This window comes from Oncorhynchus kisutch, unplaced genomic scaffold, assembly GCF_002021735.2.
Source record: "Oncorhynchus kisutch isolate 150728-3 unplaced genomic scaffold, Okis_V2 Okis09a-Okis19a_hom, whole genome shotgun sequence".
In the NCBI taxonomy this organism is placed as follows: Eukaryota; Metazoa; Chordata; class Actinopteri; order Salmoniformes; family Salmonidae; genus Oncorhynchus; species Oncorhynchus kisutch.
In genome coordinates, this window is record NW_022261985.1 from 826,412 (window position 1) to 844,243 (window position 17,832).

At 44.2% G+C, this 17,832-nt stretch overlaps 1 protein-coding gene across 1 annotated transcript in view; it reads left to right on the forward strand.

Annotated features, from left to right (window-relative positions):
* The window catches only part of LOC109877689 (protein O-mannosyl-transferase TMTC2), a 92,574-nt gene that overhangs the window by 41,885 nt on the left and 32,857 nt on the right, over window positions 1-17,832 (forward strand). Inside the window, exons 3-7 of the mRNA XM_031815345.1 lie at window positions 12,004-12,898; window positions 13,209-13,323; window positions 13,963-14,048; window positions 15,273-15,457; window positions 16,567-16,645. Of these exons, the coding sequence (XP_031671205.1) occupies window positions 12,004-12,898; window positions 13,209-13,323; window positions 13,963-14,048; window positions 15,273-15,457; window positions 16,567-16,645 (1,360 nt within the window). The remainder of the gene's footprint in view (window positions 1-12,003; window positions 12,899-13,208; window positions 13,324-13,962; window positions 14,049-15,272; window positions 15,458-16,566; window positions 16,646-17,832) is intronic.

A 17,832-nucleotide genomic window follows, 5' to 3' on the forward strand; every position in this document is an offset into this window, starting at 1 on the left:
GAGAGACAGAGAGAGAGACAGGGGGAGAGAGACAGAGAGTGAGAGACAGAGACACAGAGAGTGAGAGAGAGAGAGAGACTGAGAGAGAGAGACACAGAGAGAGGACGAAAGAGAGACAGAGAGAGAGACATAGAGAGAGAGAGAGATGGTGTTCCAAAAAATACAAATACAAATACAAATTCCATCTAGACACTGTTGCCCTAGAGCACACAAAAAACTATACATACCTTGGCCTAAACATCAGCGCCACAGGTAACTTCCACAAAGCTGTGAACGATCTGAGAGACAAGGCAAGAAGGGCATTCTATGCCATCAAAAGGAACATAAATTTCAACATACCAATTAGGATTTGGCTAAAAATACTTGAATCAGTCATAGAGCCCATTGCCCTTTATGGTTGTGAGGTCTGGGGTCCGCTCACCAACCAAGACTTCACAAAATGGGACAAACACCAAATTGAGACTCTGCACGCAGAATTCTGCGAAAATATCCTCCGTGTACAACGTAGAACACCAAATAATGCATGCAGAGCAGAATTAGGCCGATACCCACTAATTATCAAAATCCAGAAAAGAGCCGTTAAATTCTATAACCACTTAAAAGGAAGCGATTCCCAAACCTTCCACAACAAAGCCATCACCTACAGAGAGATGAACCTGGAGAAGAGTCCCCTAAGCAAGCTGGTCCTGGGGCTCTGTTCACAAACACAAACACACCCTACAGAGCCCCAGGACAGCAGCACAATTAGACCAAACCAAATCATGAGAAAACAAAAAGATAATTACTTGACAGATTGGAAAGAATTAACAAAAAAACAGAGTAAACTAGAATGGTATTTGGCCCTAAACAGAGAGTACACAGCGGCAGAATACTTGACCACTGTGACTGACCCAAAATTAAGGAAAGCTTTGACTATGTACAGACTCAGTGAGCATAGCCTTGCTATTGAGAAAGGCCGCCGTAGGCAGACATGGCTCTCAAGAGAAGACGGGCTATGTGCTCACTGCCCACAAAATGAGGTGGAAACTGAGCTGCACTTCCTAACCTCCTGCCCAATGTATGACCATATTAGAGAGACATATTTCCCTCAGATCACACAGATCCACAAAGAATTTGAAAACAAATCCAATAATACTGTAACTAGGGTCCCTATAGTACTGTAACTAGGGTCTCTATAGTACTATAACTAGGGTCTATAATACTGTAACTAGGGTCTCTATAGTACTGTAACTAGGGTCTCTATAGTACTGTAACTAGGGTCTCTATAATACTGTAACTAGGGTCTCTATAATACTGTAACTAGGGTCTCAATAGTACTGTAATTAGGGTCTCTATAATACTGTAAGTAGGGTCTCTATAGTACTGTAACTAGGGTCTCTATAGTACTGTAACTAGGGCATCTATAATACTGTAACTAGGGTCCCTATAATGCTGTAACTAGGGTCTCTATAATACTGTAACTAGGGTCTCTATAATACTGTAATTAGGATCTCTATAATACTGTAACTAGGGTCTCTATAATACTGTAACTTGGGTCTCTATAGTACTGTAACTAGGGTCCCTATAATACTGTAACTAGGGTCCCTATAATACTGTAACTAGGGTCCCTATAATACTCTAACTAGGGTCTCTATAATACTGTAACTAGGGTCTCTATACTACTGTAACTAGGGTCTCTATAATACTGTAACTAGGGTCTCTATAATACTGTAACTAGGGTCTCTATAATACTGTAACTAGGTTCCCTATAACACTGTAATTAAGGTCTCTATAGTACTGTAACTAGGATCTCTATAATACTGTAACTAGGATCTCTATAATACTGTAACTAGGGTCTCTATAGTACTGTAACTAGGGTCCCTATAATACTGTAACTAGGGTCCCTATAATACTCTAACTAGGGTCTCTATAATACTGTAACTAGGGTCTCTATACTACTGTAACTAGGGTCTCTATAATACTGTAACTAGGGTCTCTATAATACTGTAACTAGGGTCTCTATAATACTGTAACTAGGTTCCCTATAATACTGTAATTAGGGTCCCGAGTTTTTATCATTTCCTCGTTAGGTCATGTGGTCAGGAGAAACTCTGGGCCCTACTTAAGAGGATGCACGGGGTGAAGGACGCTGCATGTGATTGGATGTTCCTTTTCTTGGCATGTAATTAAAGTGTGACAGAAACAGTAGATTCCCTCGTTTGTCTCAATGAGGCCCGGGGCTGCAGATTAGCACCACGGCGGTTGACGACCGCTTGATGAATGCCGTGGCAATTATCCTCCACAGAGGCGTTCAGCTGTGAAATGATGCCTGCGGTGGTAATTCCCTCTCACTCACTCGCTTTCTCTCTTTCTCGCTCTTTTTTGATCTGTGTATGTGTTTGTTTGTGCCAGAGCTGAGGACTCTCACACGTTCTGTATTTAGTGACATGTCTACAGAAGTGGGGACGGCTACTCGTTTCTACAACTACAACAATGTGCATGAAAGAGCAGTGTGTCATCAGTTAATGTAATGTAACAATCTATCTGCTGACTAGTAGGTCTAACAATATGTAATATCTTAAGTAAAGTGATGGATAATGTTTGGCTTCCCTTTAGTTGCCTGACAACACTGGTTCAGTCTCTCTATTGCTCTATAGACAGCAATCCCAGAGAGAAGCAGGGTGGTCCAGTGTTCCCTCCATCCCAGTGGGGGATGTGAACCTATGACCTGTCCCATTATATGTCCCTGTGCTACTGCCACTTCAGCCTTTATAGTGAGTGGTATTCAGTAATAACGTCCCGTCATCAAAGTCAACCACTGAAGGCCGGACCCTAGTCCTGTCTGATTAACTGGGGGAATGTACCTAGTCAGGACCAAAGGCCCAACGTGTTAAGAGAAGTGTAAATGGCCTGGATGTCCCTGGTTGATGACATCAGAGTTCCATCAAAAGCATTGGCCCATGGACTGCATCAACGCAGAGGCGATACTCCGGGTGAAGTTTCCCCTCGGTACAAATCTAGGATCAGCTTTCTCCCCCAATCCTTACCTTAAAGTGATGCTACAAAAGTTTTGTATCATTTCTGCCAGTAACTTTGAAAGTAAGTCCCCTAAAAATTGTACACAATTGTGTAGAACGTCATCCATCCCATATGATATGTTACGAATTACAATTCGTACAATATGTTATGAATTTGTAAGTGCTTAAGATCCCGTTCAAATCAAATCAAACTTTATTTGTCACATGCGCCGAATACAACAAGTGTAGACCTTACCGTGAAATGCTTACTTACAAGCCCTTAACCAACAGTGCAGTTCAAGAAGAGTTGAGAAAATATTTACCAAATAAAGTAAAGTAAAAAATAATAAAAAGTAACACAATAACATAACAATAACGAGGCTATATACAGGGGGTACCGGTACCGAGTCAGTGTGCGGGGGTACAGGTTAGAGGTCATTTGTACATGTAGGTAGGGGTGAAGTGACTATGCATTGATAATAAACAGTGAGTAGCAGCAGTGTACAAAACAAATGGAGGGTTGGGAGGGTCGATGTAATAGTCCGGTGGCCATTTGATTAATTGTTCAGCAGTCTTATGGCTTGGGGGTAGAAGCTGTTAAGGAGCCTTTTGGTCCTAGACTTGGTGCTCCGGTACCGCTTGCCGTGTGGTAGCAGAGAAAACAGTCTATGTCTTGGGTGACTGTAGTCTCTGACAATTGTATGGGCTTTCCTCTGATACAGCCTATTAAATAGGTCCTGGATGGCAGGAAGCTTGGCCCCAGTGATGCACTGGGCAGTACGCACTACCCTCTGTAGCACCTTACGGTCAGATGCTGAGCAGTTGCCATACCAGGCGATGATGCAGCCGGTCAGGATGCTCTCGATGGTGCAGCTGTAGAACATTTTGAGGATCTGGGGACCCATGCCAAATCTTTTCAGTTTTGTCGTGCCCTCTTTACGACTGTCTTTACGCAGTCGTGGGTGAACAGGTAGTACAGGAGGGGCCCCAGTGTTGAGGATGAGGGTGGCAGACGGGATGTTGCCTACCCTTACCATCTGGGGGCGGCCCGTCAGGAAGTCCAGGATCCAGTTGCAGAGGGAGGTGTTTAGTCCCAGGGTCCATAGCTTAGTGATGAGCTTCGTGGGTACTATGGTGTTGAACGCTGAGCTGTAGTCAATGAACAGCATTCTCACATAGGTATTCCTTTTGTCCAGGTGGGAAAGGGCAGTGTGGAGTGCGATTGAGATTGAGATTGAGTCCAGACTTGTGGAGGTCTTGGCTAATTTCTTTTGATTTTCCCATGATGTCAAGCAAAGAGGTGGTGCCTCAGAAAAAAAATTGTAAACCTCCACAAGTCTGGTTCATCCTTGGGAGTAATTTCCAAATGCCTGAAGGTACCACATTCATCTGTATAAACAAAAGTATGCAAGTATAAACACCATGGGACCACGCAGCCGTCATACCGCTCAGGAAGGAGACGCGTTCTGTCTCCTAGAGATGAACGTACTTTGGTGCGAAAAGTGCAAATCAATCCCAGAACAACCGCAAAGGACCTTGTGAAGATGCTGGAGGAAACTGGTACAAAAGTATCTATATCCACAGTAAAATTAGTCCTAAAAAAGCCAGACTACTGTTTGCAACTGCACATGGGGACAACGATCTGACTTTTTGTGGAAATGTCCTCTGGTCTGATGAAACAAAAATAGAACTGTTTGGCCATAATGACCATCGTTATGTTTGGAGGAAAAGTGGGAGGCTTGCAAGCCGAAGAACACCATCCCAACCGTGAAGCACGGGGGTGGCAGCATCATGTTTCGGGGGTGCTTTGCTGCAGGAGGGACTGGTGCACTTCACAAAATAGATGGCATCATGAGGTGGAAAATTAGGTGGATATATTGAAGCAACATCTCAAGACATCAGTCAAGAAGTTAAAGCTTGGTCGCAAATGGGTTTTCCAAATGGACAATGACCCCAAGCATACTTCCAAAGTTGTGGCAAAATGGCTTAAGGACAACAGAGTCAAGGTATTGGAGTGGCCATCACAACGCCCTGACCTCAATTCTATAGAAAATTTGTGGGCAGAACTGAAAAAGCGTGTGCGAGTAAGGAGGTCTACAAACCTGACTCAGTTCCACCAGCTCTGTCAGGGGGAATGGGCCAAAATTCACCCAACTTACTGTGGGAAGCTTGTGGAAGGCTATCTGAAACGTTTGACGCAAGTTAAACAATTTAAAGGCAATGCTACCAAACACTAATTGAGTGTATGTAACGTCTGACCCACTGGGAATGTGATGAAAGAAATAAAGGCTGAAATAAATCATTCTCTCTACTATTATTCTGTCATTTCACATTCTTAAAATAAAGTGGTGATCCTAACTGACCTAAGACAAGGTCTTTCTACAAGGATTTAGGAATTGTGAAAAACGGAGTTTAAATGTAGTTGGCTAAGGTGTATGTAAACTTCCGACTTCAACTGTATGTACGGTCACTGTGGGGACAACGTCGTCGATGCACTTATTGATGAAGCCGATGACTGAGGTGGTGTACTCCTCAATGCCATTGGATGAATCTGTGAACATATTCCAGTCCGTGCTAGCAAAACAATCCTGTAGCGTACTGTCCACGTCATCTGACCACTTTCGTATTGAGCGAGTCACTGGTACTTCCTGCTTTCGTTTTTGCTCGTAAGCCTGGAGTAAAGGTGGTCTAGAGTTTTTTTTCCTCCTCTGGTTGCACATGTGACATGCTGGTAAAGATTTGATTTAAGTTTCTGAAAACTGATTTAAGTTTCCCTGCATTAAAGTCCCCGGGCCACTAGGAGCGCCACTTCTGGGTGAGCATTTTCTAGTTTGCTTATAGAGTTGGCCTTATAGAGTTGGTTGAGTGCGGTCTTAGTGCCAGCATCGGTCTGTGGTGGTAAATAGACGGCTACGAATAATATAGATGAGAACTCTCTTGGTAGATAGTGTGGTCTACAGCTTATCATATGGTACTCTACCTCAGGCAAGTAATACCTCGAGACTTCTTTAATATTAGACATTGCGCACCAGCTGTTATTGACAAAAAGACACACACTCCCACCACTCATCTTACCAGACGTATATTCTCTGTTCTGCTGGTGCATTTAAAATCCCTCCAGCTCTATTTTATCCGTGTCATCGCTCAGCCACGTCTCAGTGAAACATAAGATATTACAGTTCTTAATGTCCTGTTGGTAGGATAATCTTAATCATAGGTCATCAATTTTATTTTCCAATGATTGCATGTTAGCAAGTAGAATTGATGGCAGTGGGAGTTTACTTGCTCGCCAACAGATTCTCAAAAGGCAGCCCGATCTGCGTCCTTTTTCCCTCCCTATTTTATTCACGCAAATGACAGGGATCTGGGCCTGTTCCCGGGAGAGTAATCCCAGTTCTGATGTCCAGAAGTTATTTTCGGGAATAAGAGACGGAAGCAGCAACATTATGTACAAAATAAGTTTTAAAAAATAAGTTACAAACAACGCTTTAAAAAAAAAAAAATTGCTAAATTAGTTGCAGGCATGTAAAACGTCAGCCATCCTCTTCAGCGCCATCTTAACAGTCTCTGAGTAGTGGGGAAACGAGGGACAACTTCATCCTACACCCAGATATAGTGGCAGCGCTGCAATGTCAAGCATTGTAAGCATCTGGCTAGGGATAGGAGTGCAAAAGTGGCCTGGCTATCATACCCAATGTTACTGTTTTAACTCTAACTAAAAGAGTATGGTCCAAGAAGGTCCAACCAAGGCCCATATACCAGGAGGATTTATGAGGAGGATGAGGAGTGTAAACGGGACATGACTTTATAGAGGAAGTCCATAGGCTCTTTCCCCCTGCTGCTTTCTGTCAGTCCACAGGCAGCTTTATGGGAGTCAACTAATGTCATCCTAATCCCGCTGTGTCTTCAAACACGTCTTGAACAGCGCCAACAGACACTAATAACAGTACGATGGGTATTAGAGGACCACACACAGCAGAGGACAATGTTTGAACATGGCTAATGATGAATGACAAACACAATGAGGAGATAAGAATGGGCTGGTCACCATGTCGTTTTAAAAGAGAGATAGGGAGAGAGGGACAAAGAGACAGGGAGAGGGGGGGACAGAGGGAGAGGGAGAGAGAGAGACAGGGAGAGAGAGGGACAGAGGGAGAGAGAGCGAGAGAGACAGAGAGAGAGGGGTACAGAGGGAGACAGAGAGAGAGAGACAGGGAGAGAGAAGGAGGGAGAGGGAGGGAGAGAGAGAGAGAGGGAGAAGGAGGGACAGTGCCCATGTGGATGGAAAGCAGAGAGGTCTTATGTAGTGAAGAGAGCAGTAATAATCCACAGTGTGTGAGATCTGTGGAGAGCGCAGGGTTTAGATGAAAGCCTTTGCCCGAGTGGGACTGCAGCTCTGACATGCTGCAGGGGATTATTCTGTCTCTTTTAACCAGCCACAGATCTTATGAGCTCCAATGAGAGAGCTGCTCTGACGCTGGAAATAAAGTAACTCTAACTCAAACAGATCAATGATCCTAGCATTGCCCTGGGTGACTTTGACTGTACCTCTAGAATACAATCACATCAAATCAATCCACATAAAATTAAGTCAAATGTTATTTGTAAAGTTATTTTGTAAAGTCATTTTTCACAGAATAGCCAGATGAGTTGTGAAATAGAATGATACACAGAGAAAGGTTGAAGTTCGTAATAGAAAAAAGTGCAGAAAAGTAAGCAGATGAGTTTATCTTCATAGTGCTTTAGAGGAATTTGGTGGAGTTTCAGACTCTCACTCAGAATTTAAGGAAAATTGAGCGACCATTTTGTCTCAATTTACCCTGATTGTGGAATCGCCATCAACGTCGACTGACCGCGGCTTTGGCCTTTTGAGTCCGAGATTGATCTTCAAGTTAATTAAGGCAAGATTGGGGAATTGGGAGAGGAAACCTACTGGAAGGTGAAATGGAGCCAGATTGAATTTTTCATACAGCATTTTCCCCAGACAAGAAGAGCAAGACGATCCCATCAATAACCTCATCTCCTCTGTGTAAAAATACATAGCCTCTTCCTTTGTGTGTCTGCTTTCTGGTTCAGAAATCAATAACAATTCTTCCCTCTGATTTTCTTACTCCCTTCAGCCCAAAAATCTTCAAATCTCCCCGGTCATATTTGATATGTTTCCACAGAAAGAGAAGACTGAAAACACAGATTTTCTGTAATTGGTTTATCTCACAGTCACATGTACCTCATCTCAAAGGAAATCTTCTCCTCCTCAGAGAGATGAAATTGTCTCACACTCTCAGTTCTGGAGTGAAGGCCCAGCAAATGAAGCATGTCTATTGTCCAGGACAAGTCAATCCTAATAAACTGCTTAGTCCTCATTTAAGGGTAATTGGAAATGCAGGTTTCAAAAACTCATACGCACTAGTATGGTCATAACCTTCGCTGAGCAGGACTATTTGAAAATAGTTTCTCTCTGAGCTCTCTGTTGAGAGTTAACTGGGGCTATGTTTATGTGCTTATGAATATATCTGATTTGATATACTGAGTGTACGTTACTTCCAGCTGAACTGTAGGCTACTGACACTTTTAAAGGGGATTTTCTCTGTTTACAGTGAGGAACACATTGACATTGTTTGAGAAATAATCCATCAGGTTTAAACTGTACAACATCATTCTTTGGCAATGAGACTAACCATTTTCATACTGCTGTGCCAACCGGAGCCATACTGTTCTGGCTCTGATCCTTTCTGTTCACATTGACCTTTGCAGCGTGACAACCGTAACTAAGGTAGATCCGTGACCAGGCCAGTGCAGTAGAGCTCAGCTCGGCATGGCTCGGCTTGGCGTGACTCGGTGCAGTTTAGGAGTGTGAAAAGAGGATGAGAACTAGAGACCTAGGCTGTGCAGCTCCCTGGCTGCCTATGTCATGCTGGGGATAACACTCTTACTCAGTCTACTCATCTCTGTGGTGCTCTGAGATGATTTTATATTTACTTTGTAACCTAATTTAAAGTAGGGAGTAAATTAGGTCTGTAATTGCGAAACAGCCTGAAATGTTCAAAGGCCTGGTGAGATTGTGATGAAAACACTTACACACACAGACACACACACACAGCTCTCATGCCACCCCCACAGGTTCAGCCAGAGTTCACTGGAGGCTGGTGTGTGGATGGAAGCCACACTCTCTGTCTGTACTGTACAGTAGGGAGAAGAGAAAACTCTCTGGTCTCTGTGTGGACAGTAGGAAGCCTATATTATATTTTTAAAAGCATCCATACAGATTCATCCAAATGAATGACATTTCTTCTTTAGGCCATCAGACCAACGGATTATGATAAACTGGATTATGAGATCACAATACATCATAAGGGCCATACATGCTTATGACAAGTCTTATAATGCATTCAGACTGCATCATAATGCGTTATACCTGCAGGCTTGAAGTAAAGTGTTTCCCCAACTTTCTCCTGAGAGAGAGAGCAATATGTTCTGTTCAACTGGTATATGTGTCAATACATTCCTTTCACCGCTGCAGCCTCTCTCTTCCGGACTGCGGTGACCCCTAAGTCTAGACAGATGTGATTTAATTAGCCAGAATTGGGGGGGGGGGGGGGGGGGGGGGGGGGTCAAGGATGTGACCGGACAACCTTCTGTAACCATAGCAACGTAACTCTAGACTTTAAAGTGTTGCTGACCTGTCCGTATTCACAAGGTATGAGTCAGAGTGCTGATCTAAGATCAGGCTCCTCCGTGTCCATATAATCATATTCATTATGATATAAAAGACTAAACTGATCAGCACTCCTACTCTGAATATGGGCCCAGGAGTGTGACCCTGTAAAACAAAGTGAAATAATATTTGCGCTATTCTCTACTAATCATACAGTTCTCTACTTATCATACAGTTCTCTACTTATCATACAGTTCTCTACTTATCATACAGTTCTCTACTTATCATACAGTTCTCTACTTATCATACAGTTCTCTACTTATCATACAGTTCTCTACTTATCATACAGTTCTCTACTTATCATACGGTTCTCTACTTATCATACGGTTCTCTACTTATCATACAGTTCTCTACTTATCATACAGTTCTCTACTTATCATACAGTTGTCCCCTGGCTGCTTTCTATTTCAGCCTTTTTTGATTTGAGTAGTGCTCTAATCTATTCATCAAAAAATAAAATTCCCAGATTTTTATGAGCCTAACATGCCAAAAAAGGTCTTAATTCCTATGCCAGATATGTATTCATAAAGACATTAGGAACTGTAAAAATAGCAAACAATCTCTCTTAAAGTCCATTTTCCTCTGAGAAGTTCATGAGGGGATGGGTTAGTAACATTTGGCAGTAGTAATGAAGTTTTGAAGTTACTAGTCCTGGTCTAACTACAGTAAGGTCCCTGATGGAGCTGAAAGCTGAACGTGGTGACAGGCCAGTGGAAGGTGTTTAATAAGGAACCTGACTCTGATCATGCTACGGCATTAATCCTCTTATAGCTGTAAACAGAATCTACATACCGACACAGTGAGCTCTGAGCTGATTACACATCACTCTCCACTCTACTGAAATGGGCCAACAATCTGAATCAGGCCCTCCCTGCTCTACTTCTCCCAGCATGCACTAGGGCAGCATCTGACAAGGTACCCTATTCCCTACACTATGTATGGGATTAGGGTGCCATTTCGGAAGCCACCCAAGGCCTGAGTTGTGCAGTCAAATTGCACTCAAGGGACTTAGCTAGTCTAAACACATAGCCTATTTGGGCATACAAGACACCATGCTACAATACATGGACGGATCTGTTCTAGATCAAATTTAGAGGCATTACTTTGCAGGAAGATGGATGAACGGAATAAGAATGAGAGAAACACAGTGAAGCCGTGATGTCATCGTATGCAGTTGGTAGTAGGGTCCAGTGTCGTGGTCTATTGGTCACGTATAGTAGGTGTTCTGTTTATTTGACATGTCTTTATAGGGGCAAAGGAAACTGTTAAAAACTCCACTGGCACCAGTGCTCCAAAATGTTAGAGGTCAATTGATCTAAAGGAGTGCGTGGGGAATGGTGAGGTAGTGGTTTTCTTAGCTTGTTCATTTTTATTTAACCTTGATTTAACCAGGAAAAGCCTGGTTAAATTAAAAGGAATTAATTGAAATGTATATTTGAATGTGCATAGGCCTAACTGTAATTAATGTAGGTATGAGTTTAACATACATTTACATTGCATTTCACAGCTACTTTATTGGGCAGTAATAGCATATGTTCACCTGGAATTGACCTAGCCTACCACTATTTCTCATCCCACCCGTCAAATGAGAAGAACCCTTGTCCTTTAGGGCCTTATTCTATTAAATCAAACTGAAACATATGAATAGAGGTGACACCGACATGGAGGGTCATTTGATAAAGATTCCCACAATTCTGTTTTCTGATGAATGTGAAGTGTTAATATCCCCCATTTAGTCTCTCAGTGCTATCAATGCTTCATTTCTCAAAAAATGCTTTCTGTGTTTGTGTAGCAACAGAGCCATATTATTTCTGGCCGTCGTAGATACTCTTTTCAGAGGACTTGCCAATAATACCCAGAGCGCTTGGCTGTGTCAATTGCACATGAAAACGGCTTGTGTCCTGGGCAGCTTTTGCAAAAACATTCCTTCCATTTCATTCCTCATTTCTAAACAGTTCTATTCTAGAAATTCTTTGCGATGTGAAATCATAGAGGTCATCGACCTTTCACATGGTCGAGATTTAAATCAAAATTCAAAATTTTGCACTGATGTATATGAATACACACCAAATAAACCAACACCAAATTCTTCTGTGTTAAAGAAAATATCTACTACTTTGTCTAATAGACTTTACTTAGTATTAGCCCAATAAACTAGTTACCAATGCATTCCCAGAATGAGAGCAGGAACCTTTTCAGAATGCTAAAGTTTTCTAAACGTTCCCTGAACATTTCACACAAGTCCCAGGGTAGGTCCCATAATATTCCTATAATGTTTTCTCTCTCCTACAGAAGAGGAACACCACTGTACTGCTGAGTCTGAGTGTGTTGATCTCCTGGGGCGTGCTTCTCCTGGCTGCTCGTCTCTACTGGATGGGTAACAAGCCCCCCAACTTCTCCAACTCAGACAACCCGGCGGCCGACTCGCCGCACCTTCTCACGCGAACTCTGACCTTCCTCTACCTGCCCGCCGCCAACGCCTGGCTCCTCCTATGCCCTGTCCAGCTCAGCTTCGATTGGTCCATGGACGCTCTACCGCTAATCAAGACGTTTGCTGATTGGAGGAACCTTCACACAGTGGCCTTCTATGCTGGATTTACTCTCCTGGCCTGGTATGGCCTCCGTAGCAGTAGCAGCCCCGACTCCAAGGCCAAGGAGACCAATGGGAAAGCTCACTTGGCGAACGGGAAGGCCCTCACCAATGGGCACAGCTACCATCCTCCAGACGGCAACCACAACATAAACTCAGAACAGGGCTCTCCAAAGACCAATGGGAAAACCACCCTCAACAGGAATGGGTTCACCAAAACCTACCAATGTTCCCCTCGGACTACCCACCCCTCCCTCTCCTCCCTTGCCACCCTCCCCTCCACGGAGAACGTGGTGGTCTTCTCCCTGGGCCTACTCTCGCTGCCCTTCCTCCCGGCCACAAACCTCTTCTTCTATGTGGGCTTCGTGGTGGCCGAGCGGCTGCTGTACATACCCAGCATGGGCTTCTGTCTGCTGGTGGCGGTGGGGATCCGGGCCCTGTACGTCAGGCTGAGAACCAGGGGCCCCAGGGTTGTGCTGCTGGGTCTGTGCGCAGGCCTGGTGCTGCTGTACGGCATCAAGACGGTGCTGAGAAACAGGGACTGGAGCAACGAGGAGATGCTCTACAAGTCAGGGATCAGTGTTAACCCTGCTAAAGGTAGTGTGGAGGAGACTGTTGACTAACCAACACATTCTGGAATATGGGCCTTTGGTTTGGTACTTTAGTCCCACTGTGATAAAGTTAGGCCTGAGAATTACATCACTCTCATGTAGATTAGAACATTTTTCAGTTCTATATTATTCTAGGTCCAGGACTAGGCTTAATCTATGGCTGACAAACTGGCCCATAAAGAATAAAGTATATATCATGAATGATTTGTAATCTTACCTCATAAATGCAAAACTCAAGATCTTTCCATTACACAATACCTTTATGCACTTGACAGACACCTGTCTCTCTTTGTTAGCATGGGGCAACTTGGGAAACGTCCTGAAGAACCAGGGCAAGATGGCAGAGGCGGAGAGGGCGTACCGGAATGCCCTGTATTACCGGGGAAACATGGCTGACATGTTGTATAATCTGTGAGTGTGAGATGTGTCATCTCTGCATCTCTCCACTACCTCAACAAGGATGAAAGCTGAAAGCTACCATCCATCAATACTGCTTAGACAGACAGGGAGAATAACAGGGGATAGAGGGAGAGGGGGAGAGGCTAGGGGCAGAGAGAGAGAGAGAGAGAGAGGAAATTGGTTGTTTTATCCCCAGATGGGCTCCTGTTCCCCTTGACAGTGATTTCATTAATCATGATTTGCAGGGCTCTGGGAAAACATGAAGGCAGTTCTAATACCCACATTAACCCTCTGAGTGTCAAAGGTGCCAAGCCTCATAACCGGCCCACATTTCCCGCTCACCTGACAGTGTTTTTCTTCCCCTCTCTCTACTCCTTGTCCCCCTGTCAAGAAACAGGAAGAGTCACCTTTGTCAACAAACACATTTCTGTGTTTACATGACACACCTTTAATGAAGGTGTCGTTCTGAGATTACGGATGGTTAACAAATAAACCGAATAAACCGAGTGTCACTAAACACCGTCTAATGTTAGGCTGCAATTAGATTTAAAACCCAAACAGTCAGAGTTGCCAGATGGTTTCCCTGATTGCCCTGTAGACCTCTCTTTCCTCTGCTTCATTCAACCATAATTCTGGTCTTCTTTCCACCAGGGGTTTGCTGCTTCAAGAGAACCACAGGCCCTCAGAGGCACTGCATTACTATAAGCTGGCCATTGGGAGCAGGCCAACTCTGGCATGTAAGTATTGCTAAGAGACCATTTCCTAAAATGGCGTATTGCGGGGCTGAAGTGATTGTGATCGGGGCCCGGCTGGTGGAGATGAAAGGAGCTGATCCGGGACCTGCCTAATGGGTTGTCTCTGGCTTTGTTTAATTCAATTACATAAATGGAATGTTACATTCAGGTTTTCATCACGGACCAGTGTTAATGCTGAATTAGTTGTCATGCATGCGTCTGTCTGGCCCATTTCAGAGGTCTTTCGGACCGTTTCAGCCGACAGTCTAATGGAAGTCAATCTCACTCTTGACTGCTCACGTATGTAATGTGTAGACATATTTCACTGTATCAGACACTAGCAGAGGACGGAGAAAGCAGGGGATTTGGGTTGCATGAGTTACTTGTTAATTCCTCAGTTTTTCCCATCGACCTCTCTTTCAACCTCTCTGGACCCTACCCACACACTCACACACTCACACATACTACACTGATTCTCAAATACACACACACACACACACACACACACCTACACACACACACACAAACAAACTGTCACGGATCCCTCCGGAACTGTCATTACACACACCTGGTCCCTATTCCCATTGATTAGTAACTGTATATGTGTGCCCTTTGTTCTCCATTGTCTGGTTGATTATTGTTCCAATGTCCGTTGGTCGTGTGAATACCGGTGCTGTGTTGTTTTGGCTTTCGTGCCGCGTGTATTGCACAGATGATTACGGGTCTCGTCCCATGTGTTAATCATTGTGCGATTGTGTATTTATTCGAGGTACTCCTCGCTCTTTTGTTTGGGTTTCTACCCTGTGTTTTGTGTTTGTTTGATCTTCGTTCCCGTGCCATTACACGGTACGCTATCATTTGGGAAATAAAAACCCATATTACGCATTCCTGCACCTGTCTCCTGACCCTTTATACCAACGTGACAGTAAGTAAGCATTTCACTGTAAAGTCTACACCTGTTGTATTCAACGCATGTGACAAATAAAATGTGATTCGTTTTCTTGTACCTAAACCTTTTCCCTGCTTCTATCTATCCCCTCTGTTTCTCCATTTCTACCCCCCTCTCTTCCTGCTCTAATCCTCCACCTCTGCCCCCTCTCTTCCCCCATTTCTAATCCTCTACCTTCTCTCTCCCTCATTCCTCTTCCTCTATCCTCCCTTTCCCCCTCCTCCACCCCGTCTTCTCCCTCTGTTCCTCCTCCTCTGCGCCCTCTCGTCACCCCACAGCGGCCTACTTGAACACGGGCATCATCCTGATGAACCAGGGCGGTATGGAGGAGGCCAAGAGGACCTTTGTAACCTGCGCTGAGATCCCAGATGAGAACCTGAAGGACCCCCATGCCCACAAGAGCTCCGTCACCAGCTGCCTGTACAACTTGGGCAAGCTGCTCCATGAGCAGGGCCTGCAGGAGGTATGATACTACAGTACTCTACACTACAGTGGAGACAGGGCAGTGGCTGAGATGTAGAAATGCAATGGATAGAATCTATAACAGTACACTTCAATACAGTACATTAGAACCAGAGCAATAGCAGAGATGTAGAAATAAAATGAATAGTATGTATAGAGGTGCACTACACTACAGTACAGTGGAGCCATGGCAGAAACATAGAAATATAATGAATGGAGGTGCACTACAGTACAGTACAGTGGAGCCATGGGAGAAACATAGAAATATAATGTATGGAGGTGCACTACAGTACAGTGGAGCCATGGCAGAAACATAGAAATATAATGAATGGAGGTGCACTACAGTACAGTACAGTGGAGCCATGGGAGAAACATAGAAATATAATATATGGAGGTGCACTACAGTACAGTGGAGCCATGGCAGAAACATAGAAATATAATGAATGGAGGTGCACTACAGTACAGTACAGTGGAGCCATGGGAGAAACATAGAAATCCAATGTATAGAATGTATAGAGGTGCACTACACCACAGTACAGTGGAGCCATGGCAGAAACATGTAAATACAATGGATAAGATGTATACAGCAAATGTAGTTTGATAGCATACTGTGATAGTATACTTAAGCTCTTGAGTTTCCAAAAACTAGCTTTCTGAAAACTTGCTTAAGCTTCCGGCCTTGGCTTTATATGAGCTCAGCCACTGCTCAAATGAACTAAGTCTTCATCTATGACAAAATGACAGAGCCGACTAAAGACTCATCTTCCTGAAGCCCTTTGCCATTAGACAGTGAGGAAGAGGCTTTGTGGATGGTGACACACTGATGAAACACACTGTGACTCACTGCCCTCCCCCCTCCATGACAGGATGCTCTGTCTGTCTAACTGCCCTCCCCCCTCCATGACAGGATGCTCTGTCTGTCTAACTGCCCTCCCCCCTCCATGACAGGATGCTCTGTCTGTCTAACTGCCCTCTCCCCTCCATGACAGGATGCTCTGTCTGTCTAACTGCCCTCCCCCTCCATGACAGGATGCTCTGTCTGTCTAACTGCCCTCCCCCTCCATGACAGGATGCTCTGTCTGTCTAACTGCCCTCCCCCCTCCATGACAGGATGCTCTGTCTGTCTATAAAGAAGCGGTGCAGAAAATGCCGAAGCAGTTTGCACCTCAGAGTCTCTACAACATGATGGGTGAGTAATAGCAGGAAAACATTTTATTTTTTCACTAATATTTCGGGGGGATTCTTCCCCCCATCTCTACTCACCAAGTTCAATAAACATGGCACTTTACAAAACAAACACAGTTCATTCATTCCCATACATCAGCGTTACTCGACTCTTACCCTACGAGGTCCAGAGCCTGCTGATTTTCTGTCTTTTCTGAAAATGAATTGCACACACCTGGTGTCCCATGTTTAAATCCGTCCTTGATTAGAAGGGAAGAATGAAAAAATGCAGTGGAACTGGCTCTGAGGTCCCGGGTTTAGTTTGAGGGTCATATATGATCATGTACTGTATTGTTATCATCCTAGAATCTGGTGAAAGGGAACGAAGGAGGAAAGGTGAGCATTTTCAACCATGGGCTCAACCATGGGCTCAACCATGGGCTCAACCATGGGCTGAAAATGAAAGTTTCCAGTGAAAGTGTTTCCCAGGATCAAAGCCAGGACCAACCCATGTCCGGGAGACTGTTTCTGTTTCCTACCCCAGCTCACCATATCACTCTACCCTAGATCACTCTCCACTCTATCATCACTCTACCCTAGATCACTCTCCACTTTACCATCACTCTACACTAGATCACTCTCCACTCTACCATCACTCTACCCTGGATCACTCTCCACTCTACCATCACTCTACCCTAGATCACTCTCCACTCTACCATCACTCTACCCTTGATCACTCTCCACTCTACCCTAGATCACTCTCCACAGAACCATCACTCTACCCTAGATCACTCTCCTCTCTAGCCTAGATAACTCTCCACACTACCATCACTTTACCCTGGATCACTCTCCACTCAAACCCTAGATCGCTCTCCACTCTCCACTCTACCCTATATCCCTGTCTAACACAGTGTTCTGCAGGGCTGACAGTCAGGAATTGAAATGTAGTGGACAGGTATCTCTGGTATTCTGTTCATGGAGAAGCAAACTAATTTGTCCGCTGAGGTAGATTTAGTTTGACAGTCTATCTGGAGCCATGTCAGGCATTTGACTTAGCCAATTACTGAAGGTGAAAAGCTGGGTAGTGGCAACAACTTCGCTGCATGACGGGGAAGACTTGGCACAGGGAGACGACTTTAATCCTCCAAATGTCCTTCTTAATTCCCACCTATCACATATGATAATTCTCCTCATCTTTGATTCATGTAATTG